Source organism: Euleptes europaea, chromosome 10, assembly GCF_029931775.1.
Source record: "Euleptes europaea isolate rEulEur1 chromosome 10, rEulEur1.hap1, whole genome shotgun sequence".
NCBI lineage: Eukaryota > Metazoa > Chordata > Lepidosauria > Squamata > Sphaerodactylidae > Euleptes > Euleptes europaea.
The window spans coordinates 35,599,922-35,622,258 of NC_079321.1; the positions used below are offsets into that span (position 1 = coordinate 35,599,922).

A 22,337-nucleotide genomic window follows, 5' to 3' on the forward strand; every position below is an offset into this window, starting at 1 on the left:
CACAAGGTCCTGCAAGGTCCTTGCCAGGCCTCTGGTTCTTAATGGGCACGGTCTCAAGTTCCCATTCCTCCCTCTCTCTTTAATCTTTTTCTAAAATATGAAAAACGCCATACAATGAAATCTTTCAATCATTTTAAATCAAACATCCCTCAGCGCCTCTACTTGTACTGTGTGCTCTACATTCAGATCTGCAATCCACATTCTAGCCCATTGGCTAGAAGCCAATCCCATTCCACCAAATTAAATGAAAACCTTGTCACTAACACAGGTGACAAGTCTCTCTGAGTGAGAACAGAAAAATACACTTAGGGCTCAGTTCTGAGCTTCAGAGCCAATTGGGCTTAGGAGGCAGCTTGACCCTGCTGCCAACGTAAGTGCCTCTTATTGTGTGATAAGAGGCACTTACACTGGAAGTGGGGGCAGTTCCATCAGCACCTGAGCTGATGGAAGAGACATGCAGTGTTGATGGGGGGGGGGGCATTCCTGAGGACAGAGCTGACGTTAGTCAGCTTCCACAGCCCCTCCAGGAACAGTGTTGCCATGCCAGGTTTTTCCTGGCACAGCCTCGCTGTTCGCAATGGGAGAAAATGCCTCATTTAAAAAAAATTAAATTAAAAGAGGCTTTTTGAAGCCTTTTGGAGTTTGGGGAATCTCTTTGGAGGCATCATGGTAGTGCCTCAGCCATGCCGTCCCCGGCCGCCAAAAGGCTCAGGAATGGGCTGCCTAGGTACAATTTTAGGCCATCAGTTACAAGGGAAACCCAGTGTCAGGATTCAGGCTGCATCAGAGCTAGTTTTTAAGTGCCTAGCTTTTTCAAGCTGGAATCTGAAAGAGCTACTATTCTTGTGCCAGCCAACCACGGCTGTCAACCATGCTATTTTGAGAAAGCGAGAGGGAATCATGGCCAGTTCTCTCCTGCTAGCCACTCTGGTGATTGGCCTTTGCTTACAAAGCTGCTGACTGTGCATACAATTCTCGATAGACCAGGCTGTAGATTTTCCTAATTCTCTGAGGCTGTTCCTAAGAGTCATGCGCATTTCAGTGTGACAGATAGTGATGGGCCATGTAATTCACTAGACATGGCATGGGAATCTCTGACAACAGTATCCTTCTTAGGGTACTTGAAAATGGACTGCACCCATTTTATCACGGCATTTTATAGAAAAAGAAATGCACCTTTCAGTTTACTGAAGCAGCTCCTCTGACAACCCCCTCTAATGCCAGTTTTTATAAACCACTGGGTTTCAGGATGCCAGAAGGATGCATCTTCTACCGAAGGAACACACTGACCCAGGGTGGGGGCAGTGGTAGGATACAAACCATTCATTTAATTGTGCAACTTTACCAGCTTATTCTTAAGAAATCTTTGCTATCTTCAATTTCAGCACCTAATTCCACTTCTTTTAATTTCCCCATCTTTCCTTCAGGTGGGCCAACCATTAACACCTTCTGGCTGCCAATATTTCCAGTTTTTAAAAAAGGTGTTTATGTTGCAGCCCTACATCTTTAAAATAATTGCAATTAAGCAAGGGTAATTGGGTATGCTCATGCAATCTCCCTAAACATAAAGCAGCCTTTTCTTGTGCCAACATCATTGATTAAAAATATCAAATTAACCACTCTAAATTCAGAAGGCATTTATGATCTAATGGGCTAATCTGTCAGCCACACTTTATATCCTGTTTATCTATAGGCTGCAATGTCGTGAGAAACGCATAAACATGATGTGGGCACAATCCTAGAGTGGTTGTGACAACATCCCTGGTCATTACTAACTACAGTCCTACTTATTGCAGTGGCCTTAGTTACAATTAACTTTTGCTAGATTAACATTTGCAAAACCATTAGAATTTCTTTCTCAAAACTCACAGGAGGGTTTAGTCTCGTTGAGGGCAATGGAATATAATGGACGTAAAGACCCCAATTTGGCAGCTCACTTGGTTTGCAGAATAAACTCTTAAGTGCTTGTGGATGGACTATGTTGCAATTTCTTAGCTAACTGCAAAGTCAATTAAATGTGTCTTGGGTCACAGGCAAAGTTAAAGGTCAGATTTTTTTCACACAATCCAAAAAGACTGTGAAGTCAAGGAGTTCTTACTGAATGCTTTCCCCAAGGAGATCCCTGAAATTAACAGTCTGTACTGTCTTGGAAATAGATCTATAATGTATAATACAGAAAAATAGAATAATTAAAATATGACCTCTTTATTTTCCCATCTCCGTTTCTGCTCATAAGGACACAGTCCACACTGTTAATATAAATGCATTGTCTGGCTAAATGTCATGGACGAAATGCATTTAATGTGTTTAAATGGCCAAATTATTCAGGAATCCCGAATTTAAAGCTGAATTCCCACCTATACCAGTATAGGGGAATTCAGCATTCAGGTTGTCCCAAATAAAAAAAGGCCATTTAAACCCAAAACTGAATTAAACCGATTGTTTTTGTTTTCAACAGCCCTACCTTGGCAGCCCTTGTAAGGGCAAAGAGGAGGGATATAAATTGTGTAACTAAATACAATTTTGTAAATAAATAAAAAATAATATTGTACAGTACCCTGCACAAAACTGCACACCTCTATGAGATGTTTCAGAAAGAAGAAATTGACCTGAGTCTATCTACAAAAGCATTTCTGTCCAGGGGTGATTCTTACTCACCATAGGTGGCCAGAAAAATGGGTATACACATTTGGGTTATACAATTTTTGTTGAATTTATAGCATTGAGAAATATGACCATCAATCAAAATAAGTACCAGAATTTGGCCACCTCTTACATAATTTTTCAGGCAATTGAACACTTTAAAATGTGCTGAAAATTGTAGCATGCAATATATAATCCTGTTACAGTAAAGGGCTTTATGGTAGTTATTTCCTTCTGTGAGGTCAGTTTCAGAGGAACAAGTAGAGCAGAATGAAGGCATGTAAATAGAGGCCTCTAACCCCAGATAACTATACACCCTTTGCAATCATTTTGTGATGGCTTCATGCTGTGAAGTGGAATTTAGACAGAAAGATGAATTCTCACTGACTAGCCAGCTCCAAATGAAGGCTTCACATAATGGAGGAAGAACTGGGAAGAGAATTGGGGTGCTCAAGTTTTGTAAATGTTATTTTTATTCTCAGGTTTCGGCTGGAGTTTTTCAGGTAGTCAACAACAGGCATTGGACTTCTTCCAATAAATGGGTGGTGCAATGCAAGAACAGTGGAACTACTTACAAAAATATGAATAAAATATCTCTTAAAATATTATAGCTCCATAAATTACTGCAGCCAAGTTTCTTTAACTTAGCAGCTCTTTGTTATAGACCAGTGGTGGAAGATACAGGAATTTTAGGTATCTGGGCTAGGTTTTATCAAATGTTTCTGCTTAGGCAGGGACTGCATGTTTAAAAGCCATACTGGGTAGGGGCTAGGGTTGCCATCCTCCAGGTGGTAGCTGAATATCTCCTGCTATTACAACTGATCTCCAGCCGACAGAGATCAATTCACCTGGAGAAAATGGCCACTTTGGCGATTGGACTCTATGGCATTGAAGTCCCTCCCCTCCCCAAACCCCTCCCTCCTCAGGCTCCGCCCCAAAATCTCCAGATATTTCCCATCCCAGACCTGGCAACCCTAGTGGAAGCTGTAGTATGGCTTTTGAGCAGTGACAAAGGCTGCAGTTCTAAAAATACTTCCTGGAAGCAAATTCAATGGGACATACTTCTGAGTAGACTAGCTTGAATTGTTCCTAAAGGCTGTTTTTTTTCCCTCCCTTTAAACTAAAACTACACTTCAAAAGTCTTCCTAATGTGCTGGTCAGTCTTTGCTCCTGTTAGAAATCGAGACTTCTTTTCCCCCTCTTTTTAAAATAAAGTTACTTCTGTTTTAATTTTTGACAATTGCTGTAGGATTTGAAAGGCTGACCTGGTTTCTGAGTTTCTTAACCGCATCTTGACTTTCCAAACTTACTCAATAGCTACCAATATATAGAATGGAAAGATTTTGCAGCTTAACATTTCTATTTCATAAATATATCTGTGCATTGTTTTTCTTCAAACCCAAACTGATGGTAATCACCCTGTCTGTTTAGTTCTAGGTAAGATCCGGAGTGCCGTTGGAAGCGCTCAGCTGCTTATGTCTCAGAAGTTCCAGCAGTTCTATTGGCTATGTCAACAGAATCTGGTAAGTCAAGTTCTTCAATACTGATGGACAGGATTTGAGCTATTTCCTGCTCTATCTCAAAAGTTAGTTATCTGGTGGAAACAATATAATACTTGGTGACTGCAGTGACATGGTAAAGGTAAAGGTCCCATGTGCAAGCACCGGGTCATTCCTGACCCATGGGGTGACGTCACATCCTGACGTTTACTAGGCAGACTTTGTTTTTACGGGGTGGTTTGCCAGTGCCTTCCCCAGTCATCTTCCCTTTACCCAAGGCAAGCTGGGTACTCATTTGACCAACCTTGGAAGGATGGGAGGCTGAGTCAATGTTGAACCGGCTACCTGAAACCAACTGCCACCGGGATCAAACTCAGGTCGTGAACAGAGTTTGGACTGCAGTACTGCAGCTTACCATGGGGCAGTGACATGAGTAACTGTATAATAAGTAATAACTGTATAATCTCCTATACCATCTACTCTTGCACAATTTGGGTTGTCACAGAAGGCAGTGTGGTGCAGTAGCTAGAGTGTGTTGGCTGTAGTGACACAAATTTAACTATGAAATTTACTGGGTTTGTGGCTGGCCTCAGGCTTGCTATGAGACACCACTGATATGTGGTAGAGTATGGGAAACATGAGTTACAATGAGTAGAAAGAAACACATATATTTACATATTATTCTATTAATATTTTTCCTTATTAATGAAACGGGAAAATCTGCAGGAGGGAGCTTATTTTGTTTTGAAATGGCACATAAAACCTGAAATATGATGATGTATAATTCATGATATGATTACTTAATACAGTAACATGGAACATAGCCAGGCAGCATGTGACAATATAGCTATATAGGACTACAGGAAGTCTCTTCAGAGCTGCTGTGAGAGCTACCATGACTCTCCACCTAAAGATTCTGTCTCCCTCACACTCAAAGTCCCAGTCCAGACATCAAATGTATGACTTTCCCAGCTCCATAGGCCCCTAAGATTGACCAGGGCTCACAAAACTTTGTTGACTTATCCCACAGCCCTTTCAGCAACCTCTCATATATGCTACTTTGTACAGTTCTTCATACTTTGTACACTCTGTTCTGTGGTGCAGAGTGGTAAGCTGCAGTACTGTAGTCAAAGCTCTGCTAAAGTCCTGAGTTTGATCCTGATGGAAGTCAGTTTTAGGTAGCCAGGTCAAGGTTGACTCAGCCTTCCATCCTTCCAAGGTCAGTAAAATGTGTACACTGCTTGCTGGGGGTAAAGTGTAGATGACTGGAGAAGGCAATGGTAAATCACCTCATAAACATAGTCTGCCTAGTAAACGTCGTGATGTGACATCATCCCACAGGTCAGTATTGATCCAGCGCTCACACAGGGGACTACCTTTATCTTTACCTACAGTTCATAGTTGAGAAAGACACAGATGGCCATTTTAAGTGTAATTCAAATAACTGTGTAGTTGCTTCTCGGGGATGTGAAAGTTGTAAACATTGAATAAAAAACTATGCATTAATGACCTTGAATAGAAAACTATGCATTAATGACCTTGGCTAGGATCCTAAGATTTATTTTAGGCTCATCAAAGTGTTGGGCATGTCCAGTGAAATTTATTTTGTATAGCAAACCATATCACAACCTGCTTTTGAAAGTCCCCTTAGAATTTCCCTGCTCCCTCAGATTTGGGAGGTGGCATATTATCTAACACAAGTCAAAGTATTGTTTAGAGCAGAGGTTCCCAAACTTTTTGAATCATGGGGCACTTTACAGGAGAGAAATTCGTCACGGAGCACTAATTTTGACCTAGGAACCTATATACTAAACCGAATGACAGTAGCATTTTTCTTTCCAATCTCTTCACGGAGTACTAGGAGATGTTTTGCGGAGCACCAAGTGCTCCATAGAGCACAGTTTGGGAACCTCTGGCTTAGAGACATTGGAACTAATTGTATGGCTCTCAGGATCCTACACAGTGATCCACCCCCCACACCACCACCACCATGTTGATTGTTCTGCAAGTTCCAACAAGACTATACCGACTGTTGCACTGAATGCCGACATTTCCTCTTGGTAGAGGCTGGTGGGGTCAGTGTGGTTGATACATTAAAGAAAAAAGTGATTGTGGCACACTATCCCCCGGAACAAAAGAATTTGCAGCTGTTAGTTGTAAGAACCAGAATCAGTTGAGCATATCCTTTTGTGCTGTCCCCTGTATCATAAACAACGTCTAGAATTAATCAATCCTCACATTTCACCCTTAAAAATTTTAGCATATGATGGCATCAAATTTTTATTAGTGGACAAGACACCTGCTGTCACCTAACATGTGGCAGAGTTTCTGACGATTGTCATCAAAAATAAAAATAAGAGGGTAAAGAATAAATAAACAATGTAAAACCAGCGGAGGCGATTTGCAGCCACTGGGCAACATCAACTGGAAGGGTGCCGGTGTTAGCTGCAGTTCTTATCTGCTGGCTGGATGAATGTATTGTTACAGTATTTAAATTGAAATGTTTTAACTTGAGGGACAAGTTTTGGTCATGTTGTTGTATGTGAATCCTTGTGGGTACGTGTATTTATGCTCCCTCATTGCTATTTTACTATGTCAATAAAGGTGTCTGAATCTGAATCTGATTGTGGCACAAAATCCACACAGTAGTTGATTCCTCTTCCTTTGGGGTACCTCCTTCCAACTTCTGTTTTACTGCTATAGCATTAAATCGGCCATGGGGTAAACTTCTGTCAGAATGCAGCACCAGCGAAAGACAACAGTTCCTGTTGGAATGAGAGAACAAAATAAAATTTTGAGTTGGCATCAGAGGATGTGACCTATAAGTCTGTCTTATTTAAAATCAATCATTCTGTAATATTTACAGTTTAACCTTTACTGGCATGACAAGGCATTCATTCTCTGCATGCCCGTTTGGGTCTTGTTATCCAATAAAGTGAAAGCAAACCAGGGTTTTGAAAAAAACACACTTGAAATGCAAGGGAGGGTGCTCTGGGCTGCATTTACTCTGCCATTTGCATCAGTGGTAACTGGTTTAGTTAATGCCACAAGCAGTCAAGTTACTCTTTTCTCACATCTCTGCTACCATTATTTATGTCAGTGCTGGTGAGAGTGCTAAGGGTATGTCCGCACTGAGAGGGCTTTGGGGGGCTTGAATGAGCTGATTTCTTCTGACTGATTCCTTCAGGCCACCGACAGAGTGATGCCGTCAGGACAAACAAGTCAGGCCGCGTACTGAAAAAAAATATCACCAAATGCTCTGCAATGTTTTTGTTTGGTGTGAGCACTCAGGCAGCAGTTAGGAAGTACAGGAACCTCGATTTTAATGTCAAACAACCTCTCTTATTACAGTAAAAGTAGATGAGATTCAAGAGAGCAGTAGCTAGATTGCCTGCCATCTCTAATTTTCTTTTTCTTTTCAAGCTACTGTAGGAAAGAGGGTTTGGATTGAGAATACAGCACTGGGACAGGGAAGGTTTAGTGCCACACCCCTTTCCAGACAGAAATCTCCCTTCCGTTCTGCAGTTAGCCCTATTAGAGCTGATGGTGGCTGATTGTGGACATTTGTCACATGCATATGTCATATCAAGCTGCCTTATACTGAGTCAGACCCTTGGTCCGTCAAGTTCAATATTGTCTGCTCTGATTGGCAGTGACTGTCTAGGGCCTTGGGTCTTTGACATCATTTAAAACCTGATTCTTTTAACCAGAGATGTCGGGGATTGAACCTGAGACCCTCTGCATGCCAAGCACATATGCTACTACTGAGCCTTAATACTGAGCCATACTCTACTACTGAGCCTTTCCCAATTTCTGCCAAATAGAGCATGGACAAAGGGAAAGGATTAAGCCATCATCAAGGGTCTGATCCAAATTGTGGTGGGAGCCAGCACAGCTTCTTCTAAATACAATTATAAATATTGGGAACCTGGTTGACAGATTTCATATAGTCGTGCCCTATGACAGTATGTTGTATACAACACCATGTGTCCCCCATCACCACCTTGTCAGTCATTCAGAAAGTAGGAATAAAAATCAGGGAGAATTGAGGTTACAAAGTTTACTTGTCTACACAGTTACCCATTCAGTAGCTGTTAAAAATCTATCATGTTATAGTTGGATCTGTATCTATCATAGATGGATTTTTTAAAAACAATCACTGGGTTGCTGATGCATTGGAGCCAGAATGTTTGAAATAGTCAAACAGTTGCCAAACTATTCAATTTTTTCCCCAAAAACCAAAGAGAGACACACAGAGAGAGTCTTTGAAGTCAATCTCATTATTTTAACACCTTGATGTGATCTCAGCGGGAACATTCATTATCTTAATCCACTTTACAACAATGTTTAGCCATATTCTTATCCGATAAGATTTATAAAGATTCAACACTAAGCTATTGTGAAGCTGGTCTGCAATTGTACCGACACCATCACATATGTGTACACAAGCCAAGACAGGCAAATGCTCTTTATATTGTACTTCTGAAGAATTACATTAGGTTTTTGCAGAGACCTGACTTTTCTCAAAGCCCACACTACTAAAAACAAGTATTACTTAGCCTTATGAATTCTAATGAAACATTGCAGCTAAAGGCCAGTAAAGGTAAAGGTCCCCTGTGCAAGCACCGGGTCATTCCTGACCCATGGGGTGACATCACATCCTGACGTTTACTAGGCAGACTATGTATACGGGGTGGTTTGCCAGTGCCTTCCCCAGTCATCTTCCCTTTACCCCCAGCAAGCTGGGAACTCATTTTACCCACCTCGGAAGGATGGAAGGCTGAGTCTACCTTGAGCCGGCTACCTGAAACCGACTTCTGTCGGGACTGAACTCAGGTCGTGAGCAGAGCTTTTGACTGCAGTACTGCAGCTTTCCACTCTGCGCCACGGGGCTCTTAAAAGGCCAGTACAGAGGTGCAAACATTATCTAAGCCCTTTTTTACTAGCGACTGTCCTTTGGGGCACAATTCATGTAGTTAGAACAATGTTCCTGATTTTGTTTATCTATATCTATACACATTTTTTAGTAAGATCAGATTTAAGTATGTCTCAAGACGAAGCATCTCTATTTGCAGGATGGCTGTTGAAAGTATGAAGCACTGCTATACATTACTTTTAAAAAGAATTTTATTAAATTTATTGTTAACAAAATTACAGAAAAGCAATAAACAAGACAAAAAAAGAAAAGAAAAAGAAAAGAAAAAAAGTGCTGGTATACATTAGTGATATATACACATTTTAGCGGTACAAGGCAGCCCTCTTGTGGCCCAGAGAAAATAAAGCAAACAGAAGAGCAACACTGGAAGTTATGTAGCATTATTTCTGAGTGGAGCACCTAGGAAAGAAGTATAATCTCCTTAAATAAGGATAGAATGGAAAGCCTCAGTGACCACCACTAGCAGCAGTTACTGCATAGATTCTTTTAAAGCATAAACCTGGAGAAAATCTAGGTTGTCTGGAGGACTTCAAGCGTGCATATGTGTTTTGTTCAGTCCTACCCACTGGATTGCCCCACGAATAGCCAGGCTTCTCATAAATGCTGCAGTAGATTACGTCTCCATTGCAGTACATCAAGCTGCACTAATTTACATCAATTGGAGGCTGGGAGTATAGTGTGCATATTGACGTACCAGCATATGATATAAAACTGATCTACTAGTCGAAGTGAATGCAATTGGGAGTGGATTTATTTGTTTCAATTTTTAAAAATCCTGTCCTTACTCCAAGGAACTGAGGACAAAATACATAGCCCTTCTCTCCTAACTGTGATGTCAGTTAGCGGAGAGAAAGTGACTGACTCAAGGTCGCCTGATAAACTGAATGGTGAGTGGGGTGATCTCACTCTCAACAGTGAGTTTCCCTGACCTTAAATTAACACTCTAACCACTGTAACATGCTACCTCTCATACGTTCTCCTGTTTCTTAAACAATGTTTGAACGTTTTCCCAAAACCCTACTTGCTTTCTAACTAGGACCACTTAAGATATCAGTTCCAAGTTGGTGGCTAAGGAATCATCCATGGATCATCAGAGATTTTTTTGGCATGGAGTGGATAAGATTGTTGTTGTTGGGTTCCACTGAGAGCAATAAAGATTTATTGGTTTGTGGCCATTGGAAGTTTTTCACAAGTCGTCGTTTTTTTTTTAATAAGCAACTGTTTCCCTTTACGAGTTGTTTCCTATAACACTGAGGAATAAAGGCCATTAACACATGGCCATAATCGAATTTGTTTGTCCCTGGTGTATCTCATGTTTTATGTTCCTGCATTCAAAAAATTGAAATCACAGGGACATAAAACAGGGACAAACAAATACTGCTGCTTTCCCCACCAGGTAGAAGTCACTGCCCAGCCCTGGCCAGGAAAGCAGCGGCAGCACCTTTTCCTCCCCCACCCCACCCCACCCCTGCCTCTCTCTCCCCCCTGCCCCCCCCGGCTGGCATTTGAAGCTTACCTCCAAGCAGCCTGCTGCCTGGATCCCCACCGTCAGAGGGGAAGCGGCGGCAGCCCCTTCTGGCACGCCAGGTCCTCGCACTTCCCGCCGCCACAAACCTTCACCGGGCAGGCTGCTCGGAGGTTAGCTTCAAACGCCTGCCTGGGGGGTGGCGCGGGGAGAGGGAGAGAGAGGGGGGTGGGTGGGGTGGGGGAGGAAAAGGTGCCACTGCCGCTGCTCTCCCCACCAGGGCCGGGTAGTGCCTTCCTCCCGGCAGGGAAAGGAGCCGCCGCTGCTGCTGCCGGGGCCCAGAGGTCTCCCGGTGGGGAGTCGATCCAGGTGCCCGGCACACATGGGCGAGCTCCTTCCTCTGTTGCGCGACTTTCATTTAAGTCGCAATAACAGAGGAATTAGTTCTCCTGGGAATGTAGCGAAAGACAGAGAAGTCAACGCACGCTTGTGCAAAGCATGTGTGTGGGGACCTCGCCAATTCGCTGCATTCGCGGGAGAAAAGAGGGAGAAAGCACCCATGCGTTAATGGCCAGAATCTTCCGGTTTGTTTAAAGGAAAGCTCAAACTGCAGAAACAGATGGACTTCTCTGTGCCATTTGGTGGTCCCAAACATAAGCTGCTGTGATATCAGCATTGATTCAATCAAGCTATTGAATTCTTGGAAGTATTATTCATACCTTTAGGGACGTGTAGGTGTGGCAGACAGGTTAGGTTCCGCCTCTCCTTCAGAGTTACCAATGAGAGCTGATGACATGTGAGCAACAGCTGGAAAATAGCAGTCGGGAGTTGGCAGTGAGAGTTAAAGGGGAGAGAGTTGTCTGACTGAGTGAAGCTGTGGCAAAAAAAAAACAACAGTTTAAAGCAGCCTGGGAAAGGTCAATTTGTAACAAAAGATTCCAAATGCTGGAAAGAGGAAACAGTTCGAAAGTTCAGTTGACGCCTTGGTTGTTTAACTCTGTGGCTGAATAGATAGATAGATAGATAGATAGATAGATAGATAGATAGATAGATAGATAGATAGATAGATAGATAGATAGATAGATAGATAGATAGATAGATAGATAGATAGACAGATAGATAGATGTATCAGACAGACAGACATGAATATATGTATATGAATGAATATATATTTTATATATATGGTTATGAATAAATGGTGGCAGTGTGTGAATGTAACAGTGTTTGAGTCCTCAACACCAGTGTTTGAGCCAGCGTGGTTTAGTGGTTAAGAGCGGTGGTTTGGAGCGGTGGACTTGAATCTGGAGAACCGGGTTTGATTCCCCGCTCCTCCACATGAGCGGTGGACTCTAATCTGGTGAACCGGGTTGGTTTCCCCACTCCTCCACATGAAGCCTGCTGGGTGACCTTGGGCTAGTCACAGCTCTCTTAGAGCTCTCTCAGCCCCACCTACCTCACAGAGTGTGTGTTGTGGGGAGTGGGAGGTGATTGTAAGGTTTGATTCTTCCTTAAGTGGTAGAGAAAGTTGGCATATAAAAAACAAATCTTTTTCTTCTTCTAATTCTGAGTGAGGAGTGATTGGGCTACTTTGAAGGGACTGGCTACTTCGTCTGTTGATGTCTCTGTGAGTGAGACAGAAGACCTGGGATGTGAAACGGTCATGGCACTCTCTATATTTTAAAAGAGGCAAGAAGGGCAGCAAAATGTGGCAGCCTGACCAACCTGCAACCATGAACCTGAGTGAGAGAGGTTGTGGAGAATGCTAGGCGATCTAATTGATATTCTTACTATTTACACTGTCTTTGTTTTGTGTGGATTAGGATCCCAGTGCCATGCCCCGGCCAACTTCGCAGGATCTAGCAGGATTCTGGGACTTGTTACAGCTATCTATTGAAGATGTCAGTATGAAGTTTGATGAATTGCACCAGCTGAAACTGAATGAATGGAAGATAATAGAATCACCTGAAAGAAAGGTAAGGATACTGTAGATTGAACAATTCACATTCACTTTGGATTGATGCATACCGCCTCCTTGTGTTGCATTCCATTCTTTTCTGTTCAGTTAGTAACTAACTGATGATCCGATCCAAAAATAAATAATTGTAGTTGTAAGAAGAACAATCTAATGCATGCCTGTTTTCTGTCAACAGTTGAGTACAATTTATTTGGACCAAACAGTCCTTTCAATCTTCACTTCACCAAAACAAAATCCTGTAAATAAAAGTATCATGCACAGGGAGGGATTAAATTCACACAAGTGGCGACCCGCAAGAAACTTGTGGAGATGGGTGGGCAGAGATTCCTCTACACCCTCCCTCCCCCTCAACAGCAACCCAAGGCTCCCCCCACTTCCCCCCTCTCTCAAGGGAGCGGAGGCTTTCTTTCCCCCCCCCCTCTCTAAATGGCACCCCAGGCTTCCCCCTGCTTGTCTCTCTCTCTGTCTCTCTCTCTGTGTCTCTGTGTCTCTGTGTCTGTGTCTGTCTGTCTGTCTCTCTCTCTCTCTTTCTTTCTCTCTCTCTCTCTTTCTCAATGGCTCTCTGATGCTTTCTACCACTCTCTCTCACACTCTCTCACAAAACACTTGCTGACGCTTCCCCCGCATTCACACAATACAAAACTTGCTGTTGAGCAAAATATTGTCGAAGGCTTTCACGGTCAGAGTTCATTGGTTCTTGTGGTTATCCGGGCTGTGTAACCGTGTTACTGTGTAACTGTGTAACTTGTAAATACCAAGACCACGGTTACACAGCCCGGATAACCCACAAGAACCAATTGCTGTTGAGCCCTTGTTGGAAGAGACGGGGATTTGATTTGAAACTCACTAATACCACAACTTTCTTTGGCGAGGCAATGTAAAAAATAACGTGTTCAACATTAAATACAGTGACCATTACCACAAACATTTCTCCTTGTGCTAGTCAGTTGATATGCCGGGCCTTACCTCTGCATAACTAAAGAAAAAAATGTAGTACATAATGGATGGCATGAGTACAGAGAAGAGAGGTTTGCGGCCAGCTGCAATCTCGTATTCAGTGGGGACCAAACACTGCAGAACTGGTCTAATTAAGAGCCTCTCTTTTCGGCAATTTTCCTGCCACTTCTTCCGCATTGAGAGTTCAGTGCAGAGGAGAGAGACAGGGTGCCCTCCAGACACTGTGATGTCCTGTCAATTTAGGCTGGAGAGCTTAAAAATATGCTTAACTCTCTCATCCAAATTAATGGAACATAAAATACTCTTAACTTGGGCTGGATCGTGCCCTCTCTTTCCAAATCTCATCCTTTTGAATGGGGTTCAATTGGAGCTTGTGAAATATATTCCTGCTGTTGTACCGGCCAGGCCTGACTGTAAGGTTGTTCAGCTGATTTATTATTAACTTAGGAAGTTTGATAAGTTTTCACAGTTGAGGAAATCTTTGGATTTGTGTGCAAACATGTTGAGGGAAATAAAAATAATTCGCAGTTGAGATATCTGTCATAGAAAGGGAGCATTTTGAGAGTTTAAGGGCCAATTAAGGTATTTGTGTCAGGACAGCCATGTTTTTTTTTCCAGCACACACATGCAAATCTCCACAGCAGGCAGCAGCAGCTGTAAATCAGTGTTTTCAAGGTCAAATCATACAGCTGGGGATGCTTATGATGTATAATAATTATATATATTTTATTTTGCATTCTTTAGATCTTGGAACAAGCCTATACAGAATAAATGGCTGGACATTGTTCAATAAGATACTATATTTTAATTCTATGTATTGTATTTATCTGCTATAAAGGAATGGTAGTATTCATAAATTTTTGTGAAGGCACAACTGAGAAAGACAGTACATCAAAGCATGTCTAGTCTTTTATGGTTTACAACAGGAATGTTCCACAGATTATAGATACATTGTTCATTTAGTAAAGAATATTTAATTTTTTTACAGACATTGTAGTGGTTTTGAACAATAGATTTTTATCTATACCTTTGCTCCTCAGCATTTTCTGATTTAGCTTGGTGATACTTCATGTGGAAGAACTCTGGCAAATGTTGGAAGGGACTCTCTTAAGACTGGCCTGTATTTTAATTTTTTTTTCTTCTTTTTTTACACACTCTTTGTAGGAAGAAAGAAAAGTTCCTCCTCCTGTACCAAAGAAGCCCCCAAAAGGAAAATTCCCTATTACAAGAGAGAAGTCTCTAGATCTGCCTGACAGACAACGCCAAGAAGCCCGAAGACGGCTAATGGCTGCCAAAAGAGCAGCCTCCTTTCGGCAGAATTCAGCGACGGAGCGCGCAGACAGCATTGAGATATATATCCCAGAGGCCCAAACTAGGCTTTAGAGACCAGAATGCTGCATAGTTTCTTCTTCTTCTTTTTTCAGAGAACAAAATGCTTGTACAGTTTGTCTCCTCCCGGCTAAACTTTGTCACATTCTCTTCCCTTCCCACCGAATGGGCCCTTGGTGTAGTGTCCCTTGTGCCACCTGCACAGTGGAATGCTTTGAGTTCCTCAGAATTGCTGAGCCTGTTGCAAGAACTTTCTTTTCCTTATTTTGTATTTATTATCAGACTAAACAATCAGCTCCAATGGATAGGGCTTCTTGAGACCTTATTTATCCGATACGTTCTCAGAGGACAACGAGAAACACCTCTTGAGATGGAACCCAGCTTACTTTTTTTGTTATTTATATTTTTATAAATGATGTGATAGCTAGGGATAAGAATATAACAAACTTTCAAATGGGTGCATCTCACCATTCACCAGAGGCATTAGCTAATCCAAGTAGAAGGTGCTACAAATGTAAAGTGCAAGAAAGAAAGAACCCATTCCTCTCTCTCTCTCTCTCTCTCTCTCTCTCTCTCTCTCTCTCTCTCTCTCTCTCTCTCTCTCTCTCCGTTCTTCTCTCTGACCTCCAGTTTCCTTACCTTGTACCCGGCTAATGTTTTTGCCCTTGTGCTCTGCTGTTTTGCTCGTTTTCGTTATTGCGAAATAACATGAGGCCTATCCTCTCACATCAAGTTGAGTTTTTGGAGACAAGCAGGGATATCCGGCCATGAAACTCCAAAGTTCATCAGGAACAAAACAAAAAAGAAGAAGCATAGAAATATCTGATTGTGGTGGGAACATCCAGCCCAGTGAGAAACGTGCATCATTTCAAGCATCCAGAAGTCTGATGGGGAAAAAAATGCAAGAGGACTCGAGTAAAAACAAAACAAAAAGGGAAGCCTTAAGAATTTAGATCTTCTGTAGCAAGATATGAAAAGTTCTATTACTCCTTTGGAACATTCATTACATTTTAAACAGTTCTTTTATGCTGTAGTTATTTTGTTTACAAACATGGATTTTTTTTTATTTCAAAAGCTGTGCTACATGTAATATTTGAAAGTCTCAAAATGCTAGATCAATTGAGTTTCCAGGGTATCCTTTAAAACAAAACCAAAAAAAAAAAAAACCACCTTTGCTTGTTTAAAATACCAGTTGTGATGTTGTAACCAGTTTAAGAAATATGAATGTGAGTGGTAAGTATATCTCAGTTTAAATGGTAATCTTAAGGTAAAAAAAAGGTGAACTGTGGTTTACATTTGTAATTTTGTTCAGATTTTTTTCCGATGCAGTATTAGTTAAAGATAAGAGAAAGTCTCTCGACAGTTGTTTCAGATTAATAAGACATGATTTCAAGAGGTGTGTGACTTCTATCTGTGGGATTTAAGGAAAGTGCCCCCCCCCAGTTTTTGTTTAATACCAAGGAAAAGGTAGAAATATTATGCTTTGGTGTGAACTACACTCTTAGTAGTGTTATTCAAATTATTTATCTTTCCAAGATTCTGACTATAATTCTCTGAAGTCTTCAGAAGAAGACACGCACACACACACACAAATCAATGTTTGGAACAAAGCAAAATACAAAAACTGAACTGCATCCTTGAGACAAATTTCTGTTGCCAGTTTTAGTTGAACAATCGGTATTTAGCCATAGGCAGAACAGCTTCTTAAATTATACTACAGCACTTTGGTTCTTCACTTTGATGAGCACTTTAAATATGTACTTTGCAAGCCCTTCCTTCTACCACGTGGCTGAAAAATGCTAGACGTTATAGGAAGTTAGGCAGATTCAACATTGGGTTTCTCCGCTTCTCCCCCACCCCTTTCCTCCAATGTATTTTGTTAAGCATGCATTCTGTTTTAGGGCAAAGCTGATATAAGCATGTTTAGCTTCAAGATATGAATCTTTAGAGTTGAATGTTTGAGAAAGGAGGGGACCCTGTAAATTGAGCCTAACATCTTGTGTAAATTTTACCAAATAGCCTTAAACTGCATTTGGAAGCAAAAAAAACCAAGAGGAATGTATAACATTAAAAATGCAAAATAATAATAATCCTACAATATTCTTCTGCGATGATTAGGATATTCCCCTTCCCCAGTGTGTTTAATAGAAGTTCTCGGAAAGAGCCGACTCCTGGGTAGTGTATAATGTTAATGCTGCTTACTGTTCTGTTTTAAATGCAAGTATTTTTGCAGGTATCTTTAAAGATGAGGTTTTTTTTTCAAGTGGAGCTGCTACATAGAAGTAACTATATGAAAGTAAAAGAGTAGAATATGCATTTCCTAGAGACAGCAGATTTGAAACAGATCTTCCTTTCCCTCCCTTCCCTGTCCCATCATACCTAATGCAGCTGATCTGTTTTTATCTCATTTAGTCAATAGGTAAGGCCAAATCACATGTGCTTTGCTCATTTGTGCAGAGCAGGAACTGATGGTCATAAGGCAATGTGCTGCATTTGACTCTTTCAACATATCCCATGCAAAAAAAAAGCAAACAATTTTCAAGAATCCACACCTATTAAAGTGTAACATCTAGTCTAGCGGATAAAACCATATAAGGATTTGATGCTTTGGTATGTGAAGTTCTTTTGCTGAATGAAAATGGTTCTTCTGCACCACACATTTCTTGAGTGATATCTGATCAGCAGACTGTAAAATGCCAATTGCAACTCAAGTGCCCATGTCAGCAAGGCCTTGTTGTGCACTTTGCCTAGGGTTGCCAGCCTCCTGGTGATGACTAGAGATCTGGGATTACAACTGACCTCCAGGCGACAGAGGTCACTTCACCTGGAGAAAATGGCCACTTTGGAAGGTGGACTCTATGGCATTATAACCCATTGAAGTCCCTCCCCACTCCAAGCCTCACCCTCTTCAGGCTCCACCCCAAAAATCTTCAGGTATTTCCCAACCCAGAGCTGGCAATCCTAACTGTGCCATTCTGAAGGGAACTTCCTTAAACAAAAGTTACTTTCCTTGGCAGACAAGACCTTTGCTTTTATTATTTTGACTTCACTTTACATTTTTAAAATCAATATCACCTCTTACTAATGAGTAAGGCACGAAGTATGAAGGATCGACTAGGCTAATGTGATCAAGCCGAACACTAATTTGCATGTTGTCCATGCAGTGATGGGAAGACATTGAATATGAGCCTTTGCCTCTGTATATCCCACTGTTTGTTCCACCTCTGTTCGTTCCAAAGAAAACTATTTAAAATGTAAACCAGATGCCTTCTGCTAACTCTGATAAAATGTTTCCTGTTCGCAAATCAAGTTTTTAAGTGCAATATATTCTTTCTTCTTCTTCTTCTTTTTTTGTACAGGGAAGGTTTAAACAATAATGGCAGTTAATAAGCCATGCTTCTCATGTATTGTACATTAATTTGTTGAGGAAAAATAAAGTTCATGTTTATAATACTTGTGTTGCAAGTCAGTCGGCCCCAGTTCTAGAGTAAACCCTAAAGTTTATAAAGTTATTGCCAGATGTGGTTCAAAAAATATATATTAAAGTATCATATGATCAAAAGATATAAAATTCTATTTTATACAACCATAGTGGTGAGGTCTAACATGTTCAATTAATCTTGTATCTTGAAATAGGATGCAGTTACCATGTTGGAAATTAGAATCCATAGAGTGACAAATTATATCAGCCAGACAGCAAATTCTTCGTTTGTTGTCTGTAAAAAAATGAGTGTAAAAAGCAGAATTCTCAAAGATGTTGCATTGAACTAGGGCCCTAATTCTGTGTGTGTTTACCTGTGACTAACAATTTAATCCTTAGCAGAATGCACCATTCTAAGTCCACTGATGTCAATGGGCTTTGAAATACGTAACCCGGCTTAGGATAGCACTATAAATCTCATTGACAACTACAGGACAGTTGTAAGTAATGATGCACAGTGCTGGACTGTATGGAACCAGACTGTCTCTGGTTAAAGACAGAAAAGAACCTAGACTTGTTTTCCAGTAACCTCTGTGGTTGTTTGCTTTCATTTCCATCCCACCTTTTGTTGGTTACACACCATGATATGTTTTGTGGGTTGCTATTTGATTGATCAGAATGTCCTTTCTTGTAAGAATGAGAAATGTCACTGACAGTAAGACCAAAAACAGCATTTAATTTTAATTTTATTCATCAAAAACATTTTTATACTGCCTTTCCACCCAATCAGGTTCCACAAGGCAGCAAAGGTAAAAGACATGAAAACATTTGAGCACTTAAAAATACATTTAAAATGATAAAATAATTCAACTAAAGCACATAAACACCAGAAGGAGGGCCAGTAACCATTATTGGGGGTATGCCAGATGAAACAAAAAGTCTGGCAAAAGACAATTAGAGAGGGAGACAGAGGAGTTCATAAAAAACACACAGTAAATGCATATTGTATGTCAAATTCAAAACCACAAGCTCAAGAATACAGAGGTAATATGTGGGATTCGTGCAAAAATGTTTCAGATAGTCACAGCAATTGTTTTTTTATTCAGTCATGGTAAATATGCACTTTGAAAGCTGCTTGAGGTAGCCTGTAATTCAGAGGGTTAAGTGTATGAACTTCCCTGTTCTAGACAGCATTCTGTATCTACAAAGAAAAAGAAACCTTTTCAAAAGGAACTGTCGTTAACAGAAGAGAACAGGATGTAGTATTAAGCAGGTATTACATCTTTTTTCCATGGGTTTTGCACAGACAATCTTCCATCCCTTTTCAAGGAATTTGAAAGAACCCAAAGATTTAAAACAGAGCCCATTTCCCATAGTCGGCAGAAAACCGAATGGGAGCACACTTGCACAACTCTGAGAATTGGGGTCCTGGGGAAAGTAGCAACATAAAAACAGCAGCAACAAAATAACAGAAACCCCTTCAAAACTAGCTCATTCTTTGTGTGCTGAAAACTATTTTTAAAATATATATGTATATGTATTGTTTTGGGTGCCAGCGTGGTACAGTGGTTAGGTGTTGGACTAGGACCTGGGAAACCCAGGTTCAAATCCCCACTCGCACCATAGAAGCTTGCTGAGTGACCTTGGACCAGTCACACACTCTCAGCCATGAACCTGGCTAGTATTTGGATGAGAGGCCTTGAAAAAATACCAGGGTTGTGATGCAGAGGCAGGCAATGGCAATCCACCTCTGAACATCTCCTGCCTTGAAAACCCTATGGGGTCGTCATAAGTCAGCTGTGACTTGATGGTTAAAAAAATGTATTATTTTGGCACACAAATTTTGAGGCGGAATTGTTTGCTTGTTTTATGCATCCCAGGAATGTGTTTTTTCTAAGGTCGCCAAATCTCAGAGTCAGATGAGTGCATTATGGGACTAAAAAACAAACACCTAGTGTTACCATTCTGCATGGACCCTGAAAATACTGGCGGGGCGGGGGGTGGATACAAAATAAGTGTGAACTCCTCTTGGGTTGCTCATCAGAACATCCACAGATCGCATTATGATCTAAAAAAGACAACCCAATGGAGGAGGATCAGTGATTGCAAAACCAGCCCTAATAGGGTTTTGTAATCATTCTTAAAAGCAAGACACAAAAGGCTTGGATCATGCAACTGCTTATCCTACAAATTATATTTTTTTAGCAATATTGGAAGGGGAGATTGTATTTTTAGAGACTTCTTTACTAAATTTGCTGAGCATGTCTGCTATTTCCTTGAAGAGGATGTGCTAAAGAACCTCCCTAAGTATAATCAAGGAAAAGTGCACTGAATTCTTAATTGTAGCTTTACTGTATTCAAAATATAAGGTCTGATCTAGGGTTGTGCATATAGATAAACCCAAACTGAAAATAAACCAGAAAAGTGTCTTTCAGATCTAATTAAAGCTGAATATTAAAACTGGGAATAAAGCCGAAGCTGGATAGCCAATTGCCAAATCAGCCGAATAGGTATTCAGCTTTTTTCGGCTTCGGCTTTCCCTAGGCTTTTTCCTATGGGATTTTTTTTAATGAGCTCTGGGGGAGGCATTTTTGGAGATAAAGTCCCCAAATTTTCAGAGTTGCTTCAAGGGACTTTCCTTGCATGAACCCTGAAGTTTGGTGAAATTCCCCAAGGGGGGGGCATTTTTTAAGGTAGAATCACCAAATTCGCAGCATAGCTGCAAGGGACTCTACTTTGTGACTTTATCATGCATTTCTATGGCGGAGCGGGCGACTTCTTCGGGACACCATACAATTGGACCCCCTGACCCAATCTTCACCAAACTTTGGGGTTCATGCAAAGAGAGTCCCTTGAAGCTACCCTAAAAATTTGGGAACTCTACCTCCAAAAATGCCCCCACAGGAGCTTAGAAATAAATCCCATAGAGTATAACAGACCTGAATTTTTTTTGGGAAACCCAGAAATAAAACTGAATACCCATATTTACTGGTATGGGTATTCGGCTTATTTCAGGTTTACTGGAAAAAATCAGGCTCAATAGACCTGAACCTGCACAACCCTAGTCTGATCTAATGTCTGGCTTCTGCTATGTGAGTCATCTTGCTCTGGTGGAAGGACTCCAGCAGAGCAAGACTCCTTCCTCAAGAGCAAGGCACCTCACGTAACAGAAGAAAGTCACTGGATTCAACCCTGTATGTTAATATGCAGTGCAAAATTCAACTTTAAAAACAGGAATGTTAACTTGAGACTTCAGTTCCTATTTTAACCTTTAAATCTCATTAGGTGTCGTTTCATAGAACTGCAAAGAACATTAACAGTAACATACAACCATTTTACAAAATTGATCACCATGCTTCTTGTGCAGGTGGACCCAATCCTGTCATGTCCAGTTTGAAAAAGAGAGTCAGTGCCAGGTGGAATAGACAAGAGTTGGACTATGGAGACTGACAGACTCACCCAGGATATAGCAGCTTTATGTGTTCAAAGAATTAGAAGCAATTAAGCATTGAACTGTGCACTTTAATTGTATTGCGTTCAATGGGGCGGGGAGTAGGCATTCATAACTTTTGCTGGACTGTGTTCAAAGTGCCTGTGCCTTTTCTGTTCCTGTCCCCTTTTTTTCTTACTCATCCCAATCACACGTGTGTAGAATTTGGCTTCTGTGCATGTACCCAACTACAAAAGGAATGAGATTGGACCATATACACAAGTGTTCAGCAGTCCCAATCCAATGTTTGGAGATTGCACTGGTTCGAAGGGTAGGAGAAAGGGGTAGACGGCTAGCTCAGTGCCTGCTCATACCTCTTCTGGCACTATTGTCAACATAATTTGCAACCAATGGCAGTTGCACCATTCATGTGCCTGGGTTTCTCATGAAGCTATGGATAGGCTGACTGGAAGAAAGCTAGACTGAGACTCCTGTGTGTTTCTTTCATTCTCTCCTCCCTTCTTTCTGTCTTTATTCTTTGTCCCTTTTGTACATTTTGCTAGCATTTGTATCACCTTTGATGCATTCACCTTTTTTCTTTTGGCTGTCATTTCTTCATGACCTCTGTAGCTCATCACTCGAAATATGCTACTTGTTCTCAGAAAGGTCTGTGTGATGGGAA

General features: G+C 41.1%; 1 protein-coding gene across 1 annotated transcript in view; it reads left to right on the forward strand.

The window, feature by feature from the left end:
- The window catches only part of DLGAP2 (DLG associated protein 2), a 345,317-nt gene extending 330,444 nt beyond the window's left edge, over nucleotides 1–14,873 (forward strand). Inside the window, exons 11-13 of the mRNA XM_056856455.1 lie at nucleotides 4,075–4,166; nucleotides 12,364–12,516; nucleotides 14,640–14,873. Coding sequence (XP_056712433.1) covers nucleotides 4,075–4,166; nucleotides 12,364–12,516; nucleotides 14,640–14,858 — 464 coding nt within the window. The 3' untranslated portion in view covers nucleotides 14,859–14,873. The remainder of the gene's footprint in view (nucleotides 1–4,074; nucleotides 4,167–12,363; nucleotides 12,517–14,639) is intronic.
- The last annotated feature ends 7,464 nt before the right edge of the window (nucleotides 14,874–22,337 follow it).